Here is a 15,015-nt window from a genome sequence, read left to right as displayed (position 1 = left end):
ATATTTATTTATTTTGAGAGAGAGAGAGAGAGCAAGGGAGAGGGAGAGAGAGAATCCCAAGCAGGTTCCACACTGTCAGCAGAGAGCTGGATATGGGGCTCAATCCTATGAACCATGAGATCATGACCTGAACCAATATTAACAAAATGAACTCATCACTTTGAGGTAAACAAATTCAGATGTTTAACCAACTAAGCCACCCAGGCACCCCATCATTTATTTTAAAAATCTGAATTTTGTTTTCTTAAAATAATCTAATCTGGCTATTACAGATTTTGTATCAGATTCAATTTATTTCTGTGTCAGTAATTTCTCTAATGTTAATGATGTGTTCTGAAAAATATAAAATCATAAGCTTCATATATTACAATGGAAGTAAAAAGGAAATGATTTTTGGTAAATGGTTTTTTACTTTAGCATGCATATTTCGAGCTTTTTATTAATAATCACAAAAAATGTAGTTTAATATGTGAATACATTATCTGTCATATGTCTTACAAGTCTCTTGACAAATGTGATAGAAAAGCTGTTACTTCTACTTATATTCTTTGTCTATTTTAGCAAGAAATAAAATTTTAAAAACCCTGTACAGAAATCTTTCAGCCTTGGGTCGCCCATGCTAAAAGTTAAAGCCTTGAATTCCATTTAGAACCTTCTACCATTAATTAGTCATATGACTTGTGGTATTTATATCCTATGCATGGTATACCCATCCATGAGTAAATTTTCCACATGGTGGAAAGAGTCATTTTGACTTATTCTCCATTTGAGCTGTCGTGACATGTTCTACTCTGTAACTCAGAAATTTCTGATTTATTTTTGTTATTGAACTCAGAGTTCCAGGTTATAAATCTGAATATTCAATGATTCTACTTATGATTTTTTTCTCCATCTATGGAGTAATATCCTAAATTGTTACTTTCATTTTTCATGACCTGATGTTTCAGTGTGTCCTACTGTGGAAGCATTAAGTGGTTCCCAGAAATGAGAACTCTGAAGGAAAAAGTAGTCCTTCTAGGAGTTATGCCCTTTTTTTTTTTTTTTTTTTTTTATTGTGTTGCCTACCAGCACAGTATACCACTGTCCTAAGTAGGTACAGTATATCACTGTGATAGAGGGGATATATAGGTATAATATACTACTTTATGGTTATTTACTGTTTTACAATATTTCCCAAATTCCTTCACCCACATTTAATCCTCACAATGACCCCAGATGGTAGATAAATAATACAGAGATGAGTTTTCTGAAAACTGGATTATTCAGTAAGTGGTGTGGGAAACTGGATATATCTCTAAAAAAAAGTACAGTGGGATCATAACTCACAGCTTAAGCCAGAATAAATTCTAGGTGAATCAAAGACCTAAAAACAAAAAGTGTCCCTAAGTACTGTGAATTTAAAAGCAAACTTCTAACTTATAAGCAAACATAGATGCTACAAAGAAAAATATTAATAAATCATAGACAATAATTTTCTAATGTAGAATGGACTCCTGCAAATTGGCAAGAAAAGGCCAACAACATTATTAATAAGGAAACTAAAAATTGGGGCACCTGGGTGGCTCAGTTGGTTAAGCATCCGACTGCAGCTCAGGTCATGATCTCGCGGTTCATGAATTAAAGCCCCAGTCCAGGGTCTGTGCTGACAGCTCAGAGCCTGGAACCTGCTTTGGATTCTGTGTCTCCCTCTCTCTCTGCCCCTCCCCCCCCCCTCTGTCTCTGTCTCAAATAAATATTAATAAAAAATTTTAAAGAATGTTTTTGATGAAGCAAGCAAAAAAATCATAGTTTTATTAGATCTTGACTCTTGAGTACACATCTTTTTAATAGTCTTTGTTGGAAAATAAGTCCATAAAACTTTTTGCTATACAGAATATGGTGGTTGTCTTGATGAAAAGCATTGGAGATATTGAATTGTAAGCTGAATTAACCACCCCCCTCCCTTTTTTTTAACATGACACTTGAAACAAATGATAAACTATGGTTATTCACATTTGGGGTTTGGTAGACATTTTCTCTAAAATGAACAAAATGAACTCATCACTTTGAGGTAACAACTGACAGGAAGGTACCAATGATAAAATTTAATATTTCAAGCAAAAATTGGGAAAATTGTAGAAAATTGTAATCTATCATGAACTGACAGCTTCCCAATTCCTAAAGACTTTCTTGAGGAGATTTATGGTGATATTAACAAATGGGAATGTTTGATATTATATAATGAAATGTTTCAACATTTGGAAAATCTCCATAACTCAGTGAATCAGTATTTTCTAAATGTTTGATAGTGGTTTTATAAAGTCATGCAATGGTAAAATATCCATTCAAAATGCAAAATAAATTGTTGGATTTTAATTAACAGTAGGAAAACTTCATTGCTATGGCTCTAGATTCTTCATTGCAACTAACCTTTAAGAAAATATTACTTGTTGAATTTTTGTGGTAATATGAAAGAATATCCAGAGTTTTCTGAAAAAACTATTGAAATACTTCTTCCAGGTATATATTTTTATGTTTGTCAACCAAAACAACAGATTGAGTACAAAAGTAGCATGAAAATCCAGCTTTTTTCTAATAAACCAAATAATGCCACTCTTCTTACAAAATGTTTTTTTTTTTTTTTTGGAAAATACAGTAGTTACTTTTCATGAAAATGTTATTTGTGCTCACATGTAGACTTATGGTTGTTATTTTTAACTTAATATTTAAATTCCTCAGTCTTAATTTCTAATGTGATTAATAACCCATGGATATAATCCACATAAACAGCTTGTTGGGGTCCACAGCTTTTGAGTTTTTAAGAATTTTGAGACTAAAAAGTTTGAGAACTACTCCTTTATGGAGATTGAAATAAAAACTTTAAGTTCATTATAACCATTGAAACAGTAATTTCCATTTTAGGAATTTATATTACAGATATAATCTCAAAAGATGAGGTAATAAATGTACAAAGTTATTCATTGTTATATTCTGATCAAAAGATCAGAAACAACCTAGTGTTTGCCCATCAATAGAGGCTATGTTGAGGTATATCCATATAATGTAATGCTGTGTCACAGATGAGACACATACAGATTTATCAATGTGCAAAGATCTCAACGATACATTAAATCAAAAATTCAAGGTGCCGGGGCGCCTGGGTGGCTCAGTCGGTTAAGCGGCCGACTTCGGCTCAGGTCATGATCTTGCGGTCCGTGAGTTCGAGCCCAGCGTCGGGCTCTGTGCTGACAGCTCAGAGCCTGGAGCCTGTTTCAGATTCTGTGTCTCCCTCTCTCTGACCCTCCCCCATTCATGCTCTGTCTCTCTCTGTCTCAAAAATAAATAAACGTTAAAAAAAAAAATTCAAGGTGCCAAAAACTATGTAGACTACACTGCCTTTTGTACAAAATTATATGTAGTATATGTATATGCATATGTTATCTGTTAAAGGATACACAAGGGCACCTGGGTGGCTCAGTTGGTTGAGCGTCCGACTTCGGCTCAAGTCATGATCTCATGGTTTGTGGGTTCAAGCCCCGCATCAGGCTTTGTGATGACAGCTCGGAGACTGGAGCCTGCTTCAGATTCTGTGTCTCCCTCTCTCTCTCTCTGCCCTTCCCCCACTCATGCTCTGCCTCTCTCTTTGAAAAATAAATAAACATTAATTTTTTTTTAAAAAAAGGATAAACAAGAAACTGCTTGTGGCTGCCACTCTGGAGGGGACCTAGCAACAAAAATAGGAGGAAGACATTTCAAAAACAACTGAATACTCTTTGAACAGTTATAAAAATATTAAAAAAAGAAAAGAAAAGAAATGCTGCACTTGTTCCCAAAAAGTCCTAATATTTTAAGATTGTTTTTCAGTTTCTTTCCCAAAACCACATGACAAATTACTTATTAGGAGCTAAATCAGTTTAAGAATCCAAATCTGTCTAATCCTGGTTCTACTTTCTTTCTATTATATTAAAATTTACACACACTCTCATGGAGTAGGAAGACATTCACAGAAAACAGTTATTTTATGTAGTAGTAATTGTTTTGTTGCCATAATGAGTTGACCTGCACAAGAGACACAATAATTTGTAGAAGATTAGATGGACTCAGTCCCAAGAGGCTAGATGGAAGAAAGCTCCTGAGGAAGGAAGGGATACATACTAAAGCGTTAATGGAGGGGCTCCTGGGTGGCTTAGTTGGTTGAGGGTCTGACTTGGCTCAGGTCATGATTGACCCCACAGTTCGTGGGTTTGAGCCTATGTCAGGCTCTGTGCTGACAGCTCAGAACCTGGAACCTGTTTCGAATTCTGTCTCCCTCTCTCTCTGCCCCTCCCCTGTTCGTGTTCTTTCTCTCTCTCAAAATCAAATAAACATAAAAAATGGGGGGAGGCAGCTAATGGAATTTGATTAGCAAGAGGAGTTTATTCAGGACAGAAGTAGGGATCCATGTAGCACCCCCTGGTACCCCTGGGAGACCATTGTAAATACCTTGGAGCCGTGGTTCCCACACCTTCCCATGCATCAAGATCAACCAGAAAGCGTATGAAAACACAGATTGCTTGGCCCCACTCTCCAAGGTTCTGATTCATTAGATCTGGACAGGGGCTTAAGATTTCACATTTCTAACAAGTTCCCAGGTGATACTTAGGCTATGGGGACTGAGACTCCACTTTGAGAATCACTGCATTAGAGAAACTGTGCTGTTCGAAGTTGGATAGGTAATATGTGATCTGGGGCCAGAACAATGAATTGTAATTTTTTTAAATGATACCAAAGGTCACTTAACTTCAAGAGACTGAAATATTATAAATTTTTAAGAAGACAAGTAATATATATGTTACCCTTTCTTATGTATATCTTCTTAATCCCCTGCTAGTTAAAAATAAAAATTATTATATAAAAGTTCATTATACATTTTTATGAAAACAGTAACTTAATTTTAGTGTCTTCTTGGTTTTAAAGTTAAAATTTCTTAGAAAAATCTGAATCATTACATTTATTTCAGTAACTTACTTATCTGTTTTTAAGGGAGAATTTCATTTGAAAATTGGCTAAGGTCAACATCAAATGGAAATTAACATGTGTTCAATGTGCACTGTAGTCTCTAGTGGTCAGCCATTGCAAAGGTCAATTTTTACACTGCAGTTTATAAAATAATCAAAATACCATTCCTTCTGTTATATTTTCTGTTGAGTCTTTGAGAAGTGATGTTAGCCTTCAAGAAAACTTGAGATATGTAGTGTACTGAAGTCCTGGGGAGAGGGGAATACAAAGTTACCAATTCCTGGGACTTCTTTAAAGAATGTATCCAAGTTTGGGCACCTGGGTGGCTTAGTTGGTTAAGTGGCTGGGTTAGGCTCAGGTCATGATTTCATGGTTCAGGCCCCATATTGGGCTCTGTGCTGACAGCTCAGAACCTAGAGCCTGCTTCTGATTCTGTGTCTTCCTCTCTCTCTACCCCTCCCCCGCTCACGCTCTGTCTCTATCTGTCTCTCAAAAACTGAATAAATGTTAAAAAGAATTTTTTTTAAAGAATGTGTCCAACTTTACAGACTGGAACCTCTATCAGCATGATTTCTTCATGGTCTACTCAAAATCACATTATTCTTAGAGAATTTGCTTAAATCAAAATTATTTCCTAGTCTTGGGCCTTTGATTCATGTAAAATTTATTTTTCTGAAACTATTTCCTTCCCTAGGTACAAAAGTTAAAGTATTATTAAAGTTTTGTTTTGTTTTGTTTTTGTTTTTTTTATTTTATTTTTTTATATTTTATTTTATTTTTTTAAAACATTTATTTTTTTTTAATATGAAATTTATTGTCAAAATGGTTTCCATACAACCCCCAGTGTTCATCCCAACAGGTGCCCTCCTCAATACCCATCAAAAACAATTTAAGCAATATAATGAAACAAGAATTTAGAATAATAATCATAAAATTAATTGCTGGGTTTGAAAAAGCATAGAGGACAGAAGAGAATCTATTGATACAGAGATCAAGGGACTAAGAAATAGTCATGAGGAGCTAAAAAATGCTATAAATGAGGTGCAAAATAAAATGGAGGCAGCCATAGCACAGACTGAAGAGGCAGAGGAGAGAATAGGTGAATTAGAAGATAAAATTATGGAAAAGAGGAAGTTGTTTTTGTTTTTTGTTTTTTGGTTTTTTTTGAGTAAAAGGCTACTGTAGTCTGAGATAAAAAGGTTATGCAGATTATAAGACAGTGGCTATGGTAATAGTCTAGATTAAAGAAGGCTAAAAATTAAAAACTAAATGCAGGGGTGCCTGGGTGGCTCAGTTGGTTAAGCATCTGATTCTTGATGCTTAGGTCACAATCTCACATTTGGTGAGTTCTAGCCCCACATCAGGCTCTTCACTAATAGCACAGAGCCTGCGTGGGATTTTTGCTCCCTCTCTCTCTCTGCCCCTCCCTTGCTAGTGTGTGTTCTTTCTCTTTCTCTATCTCTCTCAAAATAAATAAATAAACTTAAAAAAAAAAAAAACTAAATGCAATTCCTACCCCTATATTAGATAGGTAAGAGGCAAAAATGCTATAAAGGACATTGTTAAGTCAGTGGATAAAATTGGAATATAGATAGTACATTAGGTAAAAGTATTTGTGTGAATTGATGAACTGATAACTACTGTGGTTATGTCAGAGAATATCCCTTTTCCTAGGAAACAAACACTCAATTATTTAGGGGTAAAGGGCCATAATGTATGTAATTATGTATGTAGTCAGCAGAAGATTGATTTCATAGAGCATACAAATGTTAAAACAAATGGGGTGAAATGGTAACAATAGGAATATCTGGATAAAGGGTTTACAGGCATTCCATCCACTATTTTTATTGTTATAATTTTAAGTTTAAATTATTTTCAAATAAAATGTAACAGACAACCTGCAGAAAAGTGAAACGTGTGATTTAAATGTTTGTTTTCTTTAGGAAAGAAAACTTTCCTCTGGATGTGAAGTTGAACTCTCAGAAAGCTTTTCTATTTCCCTAAATATCAAAAAATAGCACTTAGAGAGGGTACAAGGAGCATTCTCTGATTAAGTTCTCAATTTCTAAGACCATATCTATAAAATATTGCTGATAATTTATACTAAAAGATATAATTATGAGTTATCACTTGAGTTTATTTTATGTTTATTACATGGTTACTTGCCAGCATTAAGTATTAGCTAAGTCATGGTTGAAATACTTGTAGGAAATAGGAAACTACTTGGAAGACCAACTAGGGGGAAATCAAAGTGTAAATCAGAATCTAATCTGAGTATTTTGCCATTGGGTAAAAATGAAGGGCAGAGACTTGGTAATGGTCTTCTAATTGGTCCCCCATTAATTTGCGATAAAATGATTTGGCTTTTAATGATGTCGATGATATTACTAGAACCTATTTATAAATCACGTTTTTCACTTAACTCATTCTTACTTAGCTGGCTCTTTTTTATTCTTTTTTTTAACCATGACAGATATTTATGCCCTTGGAAAGTCTTCTTCTTTCCAAGTATTTGTCTAGAGTTGTACCTCTTTCTCTCAGCTTCTTTCTCAGTAATCCAAATCTATACATTGTCAAATCACAGATGTTCTCTATACTTTCCGTTGTCAATTCATCTATTTTATTTGATGTTTTACTCCTCTGTGTAAGGGTATATTATCACAAATGATATTAATCATAAGGATCATAAGTAATTAAACCATGAAATTAAATGAAATAAATTTATTTTTCACTATGCTGTGCCTTTTTCCTTGCTGAGGTCAGCTTCCATTGGCTAGATTTTCAACCCACTCAGCCTAAAATTCTTTTTTCCTTTGTGAATATATTACTGAAGACTTGATAGGCTTGTTTAAATTCTGTATTTCTCTTAATATGTAAGTGTACACAAGGATGAATATTTCTTTATTGTTAATCCTTATTATCTCCTTCCATCTGAAGGTACTTACCTCAGACACACACTGTATATAAAACCATAGCAAATAAGTCAGTGAATAAAGCAATACAAAATTTAAAATCCAAATGACTATTCTACTGTGCATGTCACTGTAGAGATTTAGCTCTAGGACATCAAAATCTATAAACTGCAGTAAACTCTATCAGGTAAGGGGCAGTAGATAGGAGAGAGGTTCCTCAGTAACCTCATTTCTATTTTTTTTTAATTTTCTTTAATATTTATTTTTGAGAGAGAGAGAGACAGAACACAAGTGGGGGAGGGTCAGAGAGAGAGGGAGACACAGAATCTGAAGCAACTTCCAGGCTCTGGGCTGTCAGCACAGAGCCCATCATGGGGCTTGAACCCCCAAACTGCGAGACCATGAACTGAGCTGAAGTCAGATGCTCAAACGACTGATCCACCCAGGTGCCTCAGTAACCTCATTTCTGAAGGTCTTTGCAAAACACTGTGCAGTTTTTTAACCAATCAGCCAGAAATGACATCTGTATTCTCTTCATTTGCCTTTTTATTGATAAAAATTAATTGGTGCTTTTTAGAAGCCAGGGGGCTGAGAGCTTTATAACTCTTAAATTGAAGTTCATACTATATAAAAGACACTTAAGAATATGTGTAAAGACACATTTAAAATAAGCCATATAATAACGAGTTACTATTGACATGCTTGTTTTTCTCCTGTGGCAGCTATGATAATTATGTAAATAAATCAAAACCCATGTTGTTTAAAAATTGATGATTTTAACATTGAAGCCTGAAAATGGGGTCTTTTTCCAACATTGGATAAATTTTTAACTACATTAAAGTGAGCAATTTAAAACAAGATAAATCTAGGAGCACCTGGATGGCTTAGTGTGTTGAGTCTGACTCTTGATTTTAGCTCAGGTCCTGATTTCTCAGTTTGTAGGTTTGAGCCCTGTGTCACACTCTGAGCTGACAGTGCAGAGCCTGCTTGGGATTCTCTCTCTCCCTCTCTCTCTACCCCTTTCCCACTTATGCCCGCACTCTTTCTGTCAAGAATAAATAAATTTTTTTTAAATAAAAATAAAACAAGATATAATCCAGGTAATAGGTAGCAAGGGCCAGAGTAATTGTTTTAATTGAATCACATTTATTACAAAGTCATCCGTCACATTCTTCCATTTATGCAGATTGATGCAGACTTTGACCAAATAGGAAATGTAACCTGCTGTACAAGCACACTTTATTTTGTAGCTGTTAATGGACTCTTAAAGTTTCTTTTGGCAGATGGAGATGGACACATGGATCACTTACTGCCAGGCTGTGAAGATAAAAACTGCCAGAAAAGCATCATTTACTTAGCAAGATCTGGAACAAAGCAGGTATACCAGCTCGTTTTTTAATGTCAGTAGAGTTACCTTCTTGAAGAAAATCTTCAGAGATTTGAAAAAGTATCTGAAGAATCACACACAGAGAAACCAAAGTAAATCATTGACTTCCTCATTTTAATTTAATGAAAGGCATATAAATCTTGTGTTTGTTTATTGAGGGGGGAAAGCACTGTTACAGTCATTTCTGGTGAAGAAAACCTATTGTTCCTATAATTAAATGATCCATTAGCATTTTATAGGCCGGGAATATGATAAAATGCACTGCAACTATAATAAAAGGTTATGGAAAATAACATCACATCTATTGTCAAGGCTAATCTTGTCTTTATTTGTGCATATAAATCAGTTTCATTCTCTCATGCTGACTTTTTACCTGTGGCTTATAGGTAAACAATTTAGAATCTGATAGTCATAGCAGAAGATTAATGTGGTAATGATAGGTTGTAACACTGAGAATTCTTCCATATTGATATCACTAGAAAAAGAAAGCCAGTAATATAGTAGTAGAATTAATCAGCTTTGTTTTTTATCTTAGGGTGATAAATGATAGAATAACATATTGACTTTTATCGCCCTTATACATAAGAAACCACATTTTATACTAAGACACTAAAGAAAAATCTTCAGTCAACAGTCTATAAACATTTACTATACCCATAAGTTTTATTATCCTAAAGTTTTTAAAGTTTTGAATTACTGAAAACATGAGGTCAAGTAACACCTAATAATTGATTCATATGTATAAGTAAACACAGTAATTATAGCCTGGCTTCAAGTGACAGACTACTATGAGAATATTTTCAAATTATACAGTAATCTCTCTCTGGGAAAATAAATGTCACAGTTCTTTAGTGACTCATAAGGATGTCATATTAATAAAACATCTTTTTACTTTTTAGACCTTAATATGTTTACCTTAATAGGAATATTTTATCCTCATTAATAATCTGTCAACCTCTTCAGAAATTTGTGATAACTTGGCACTTTGTGAAATTTCCCATCTCCTACCAAAAGAAACTATTTTTTTCAAAGTCAAGTGAATCATTAAAACATGTTGATGTTACATAATACTTTTTTCCTTCTAGGGAAGACTGAAAAGTTGATTAAAGATGTAAATAAGTTTTTTTAAACAGCTTGTTTTCTATAAATATGTTCTCTATTAGCTATTTTTTTTCTTTTTCCTTGGCAAAATATGCTTTCTTTGGAAAACCTAGAAAATGTTTGGGATACCGTATGTACTAAACCCTTTCCAAGAAGCCATTTTTAGTATAGTTTGACTTGGAGACACATAAAGAGTCACCTGTTTAAAAAAAAAAATATTTAGTCATGTTTGTCCTACTGTCACTTCAAGCCAGCTGCACCTATTTGCATATCTTCAGAGTGTATGCCAGTATTCATGCTCTTAACTAATTATGGGCATAGTTATAATTTTAATGGTATGATTTCCACTCTTCAGAATTTAGTTTGCGTTAGGTTATCAAAAGTAAAGATTAGGGCATTCAAAAAAGAAATGGATTCCCGAAAGCTGTTTTTGAAATCAACCCTATGCTCTCTGTTGTCTTCATTATAATCAATATAGAAATAAAAAATTTACTAAAAATGTAGCTTCCAGCTGTTTTGGTGACAAAGCTCATCCCCCTGGGCAGGCAGAGCTTCTTCAGGGCTGGTGCTGGTGTTATTAGGAAAGCCTCAAAACTCTTGGCTCTGAAGATGGTAACTGAAGTCATCATCATGTGTAAGAGGCAAAGCAGGGGAACAAGGGAGACTCCGTCATCTTCTAACTTTCTTCCTAAGCTGGTCCTCCTAAAAGGACATCAGTATTAGATGATATTACAGTTTGCTGTAATTTTTAAAAAATACTCACTTGAGATTACATTTCCACTCAACACAGGTTTAAAATGGGGGATTCAACTATCAGAATCAGCATCAGTTCAAACGTAAGAGTCTGTGATTTTGTGAAAAACCTTCAAAGGCTCTATGTGCCAGTTTAAGGAAAAAATTACCAGTAATGAATTTTAAAGGGGACTTTACTTTTCCAGAGTGTCAATTACTGTTCTTAAAAGTAAATTATAATACTCTAGCATATTGTAGAGATAAAGAAATTGAAGTAAGATGACGCTTATCTTGAGGACTTTTAATGGATCATTTGTTTTGCAAATGGTGAATTTTTTTTTCTCAAGTAACTATAAAATCTGACCTTTTCCCTCTTGATTCCATAGTGGGTTCCAGTCCTACGGGAGTTCAGCAACAAGGGCACACTCTGGGGCTTTGTGCCATTTGTGCATGAACAACGACCAACAGAAATACCAATTCCAATTACCCTTCATATTGGAGACTACAACATGGATGGCTATCCAGATGCTCTTGCCATACTGAAGAATACATCCGGAAGGTATGGAAATTAAGTGAAAAATATTGTAAAAAATATCTGCACTTTGATACTTTGTTAACTGAATAGCACCTAAATATGGTAGAGTGCCTTAAATAAGGAACATGTTGAGCTTAGTTCGTGTTTCTTTACCCTGTACCTGAATTACCAATTGTTTAGAATACCTGTTGTCTTCCATAGATTTAATTTCTGTAGAACAGAGGTGAACATCTAATCTAAAATACAAAGCTCATTTTTGATTCAACAAAACTTTATTGTTAAAAAGCCAAAATTTTTTTCTTTTAATGACTGCAATTTAATATTCAATTCATTAAATATTAACTGAGCCTTATTTATGTGCAATTACACATGATCCTTACAGTCAAGAAGTTTTCCATTCTGGAGGTAGAGACAGGCTTATAAGCAAGTAATTGCAGTACAATGTATTACATTCAATAATAGAGGCATATACAAAGGACAGAATGATTGGTACCCTTTATTTTTTGTGTTTTTTTCCTGGAAATAGTTGAATTTATTTTTTATTTTATTTCTGTATTTGAGTATAGTTGACACACAATGTTATGGTAATTTCAGGTGTACAACATAGTGATTTGACAAGTTTGTACCTTATGTTATTCTCACAATGTAGCTACCACCTGTCACAACACTATGCGGTATTCCTTATGCTGTGCCTTTTATTCCCATGACTTATTCATTCCATAACCAGAAGCCTTTATCTCCCAGAACCCTCCACTCATAGGCCAAAATTTTTGAAAAACAGTTACATTTTCAGACTGAAAACCCTCATGATTAAGAGCTGAGCCTAGGATGAGAGTACTAATTGTATCTGTGTTGTGTAGTTGTAGTGAAGATTAAATGAGATAAACATAAATGAAGCAATTAGTACCTAGCACATGCAGACTTTCAGTGAGTTACCTTACTGTTGCTTGTTTATAATGGCAATGAAAATTCAAACATGATTTTATATATATATATGTGTATTTATATATATACAATAATAGTGTATTTATCACATTATCAGTGACTTTGAGTACTGCAGCTCCTTTTTGTTTCCTTAAGTAGAGGTACCAGTAGGTAAACCAAAATAGTTAAATTTATAATTAGCCTGAGTCTTTGCAGATTCTATAAATATGATCCTTCCTAAATTTTAATACCTTATTGTTTTTTTCCTATCACAATTAATTCTCTTTCTTGGCCCTTATTGTTTATTATCTCCTACATCATATCTATCCATAATTTTTCCTCTGTGCATTAATTCATTTGTTGACTCCGGAATTAGTGATAATTCAGCTTCACATTTTCTACCAGGCTTATGATGCAATACTGCTTCCCTGGAAAAAATCAGATTTATTGTTGCTTTTAGCACCAAACAGTGTCATCTAGAGATCTGATTCTTAGAGAAACATATATTATTAGTGAATGTCCCTAAATATTTATAGACAATTATGGAGAATCTATACTTAAACTTTCTAAGAATTTGATTTGAAATTATAATTGCTCTAAGTTATGTTTACAGAATTTTCCAGTCATGATCATCATGCTTCATAATGCAGAGTATGTACATTCAGAACCTATATGTGTGAGACAGATTTAATGTAACCAAATGAATCTCTGAACTCAATGTGATTATTATTCCTTTTTAAGGTATAGTGGCATGTAAAAACAAAGAAATGTAAAATTGCTTATTCTGGACATTAATCTTATTCAAAAGAATAAGAAATTCCATCCCAAATTGATTAAGTCTGTGATTACTCATCCTTAGAGGAATATCCAAACAATTTTTGTTTTTGTCATAAAGGATTTTTTTTTTTATTTTTAAACTAGTGAGTTGTATTTTGTTGTTGTTATTTTTTTTTAACCCAGTATGGTTAAATACAGTGTTATATTAGTTTCAGGTATGCAATATAGTGATTCAACACTTCTATACAACACCTGGTGCTCATCACAAGTGTTCTCCTTAATCTATGTCACCTATTTCACCCACCCCCGGTAACCATCCATTTGTTCTCTTACTTAAGAGTCTGTAGCTTGGTTTGTCTCTCTCTCTTTTATTTTCTTTGATCATTTGTTCCATTTCTTAAATACCACTTATGAGTGAAATCATACGGTATTTGTCTTTCTCTGACTGACTTATTTCATTTAGCATTACACTCTCTAGTTCCATCTTGCAAATGGCAAGATTTCATTCTTCTTATGGCTGAATATTCATGTGTATATATATTGCTATAAAAGTTTTTATTAATATTTTCTCTTTTAAACCATCAAATATTTAACTTAAGTTCCTTTACCATTCATAAATAATGATGGTATCCACAGCTAATTCAGCAGAGAACAGTATAACTCCACAGAAGACATAATGTAAGAGGCAGTCAGTCATAGACACTTGATGCTTTTATAAAGGCAACTGTTTAAAACTGGGATTTCTCTTTGGTTCTTTTGGGGTAGATGAGAATTGAAGGTTAGATTTTAGTAGGATAGATTTTAACATCTCATTTTTCATTAAATCACTAAATGAAAAATAGCCTTATCCTTGAAAGGGAGATGTGTGTCCAGGAGAATTCAGCATAATATATTCCTTAAAACAGAAGAAGGAAAAAAGGCACCTGGGTGGCTCAGTCAGTTAAGCATTCAACTCTTGATTTCTGCTCAGGTCATGATCTCATGCTTTGTGTGATCAAGCCCTTTGTTGGGCTCTGTGCTGACAGCATGGAGCCTGCTTGGAATTCTCTCTCTCCTTCTTTCTCTGCCTCTGCTTCCCACTCTCAAATTAAATAAACAGACTTTGAAAAAAGGGGTTGGGGAGATATATTGTGCATGATAATTCTTTCCTGTGTGAATTTACTTTTATCTAAAAAGCATTTTATACTTTTTAACTGCTATCAAGGTTGGTGTGTTGCTGAAAATTAGTGCAGGGTGATGGTTCTAATTTGAAGGGTTGCTACCTGGAGAATTTGGTCTCCTTTTTTTTTTTTTTTTTTTTGCAGTTTTTAAAAATGAGGTAGACATTATGCAGAAAGAATAAAATCCACAACATGTAATTCATGAAGAGAAATTCTGAAACCATAGTTTGTTAACTTGTGTGTTTTTGTTTTGAGAAGAGAGTTGTTTAGATTTGTTTTTTCTCTTATACAAAAGGCCAAATGTATCATGAGTTAATCTTTAAAATCATAGCACATGAAAAACTTCTCTATTAGTGACATTTTATAGAAGCAGCCTGGTCTGAGATCAGTCATTTTACATATATGCCACCACTGACTGAAAACCCTGTTTTTTCCCCTTGGCTATCCCATTGATACTCAGTTGCCCTTAGTTTATTGTCATATTCTATGTATAGTCATGTCTTAATTCTC

The 15,015-nt window shown here is 33.9% G+C and overlaps 1 protein-coding gene and 1 long non-coding RNA gene across 2 annotated transcripts in view; one reads left to right on the top strand and one right to left on the bottom strand.

The window, feature by feature from the left end:
- Positions 1–15,015, top strand: part of ITFG1 (integrin alpha FG-GAP repeat containing 1) — a 342,666-nt gene that overhangs the window by 141,681 nt on the left and 185,970 nt on the right. Inside the window, exons 9-10 of the mRNA XM_049620921.1 lie at positions 9,173–9,267; positions 11,496–11,668. Of these exons, the coding sequence (XP_049476878.1) occupies positions 9,173–9,267; positions 11,496–11,668 (268 nt within the window). The remainder of the gene's footprint in view (positions 1–9,172; positions 9,268–11,495; positions 11,669–15,015) is intronic.
- LOC125915222 (uncharacterized) overlaps positions 1–15,015 on the bottom strand; it is a 199,208-nt gene that overhangs the window by 22,113 nt on the left and 162,080 nt on the right. The gene's annotated exons all lie outside the window — the stretch shown is intronic.

This window comes from Panthera uncia (assembly GCF_023721935.1).
Source record: "Panthera uncia isolate 11264 chromosome E2 unlocalized genomic scaffold, Puncia_PCG_1.0 HiC_scaffold_19, whole genome shotgun sequence".
Taxonomy (NCBI): Eukaryota; Metazoa; Chordata; class Mammalia; order Carnivora; family Felidae; genus Panthera; species Panthera uncia.
This window is presented reverse-complemented; position numbering and strand designations above follow the sequence as displayed.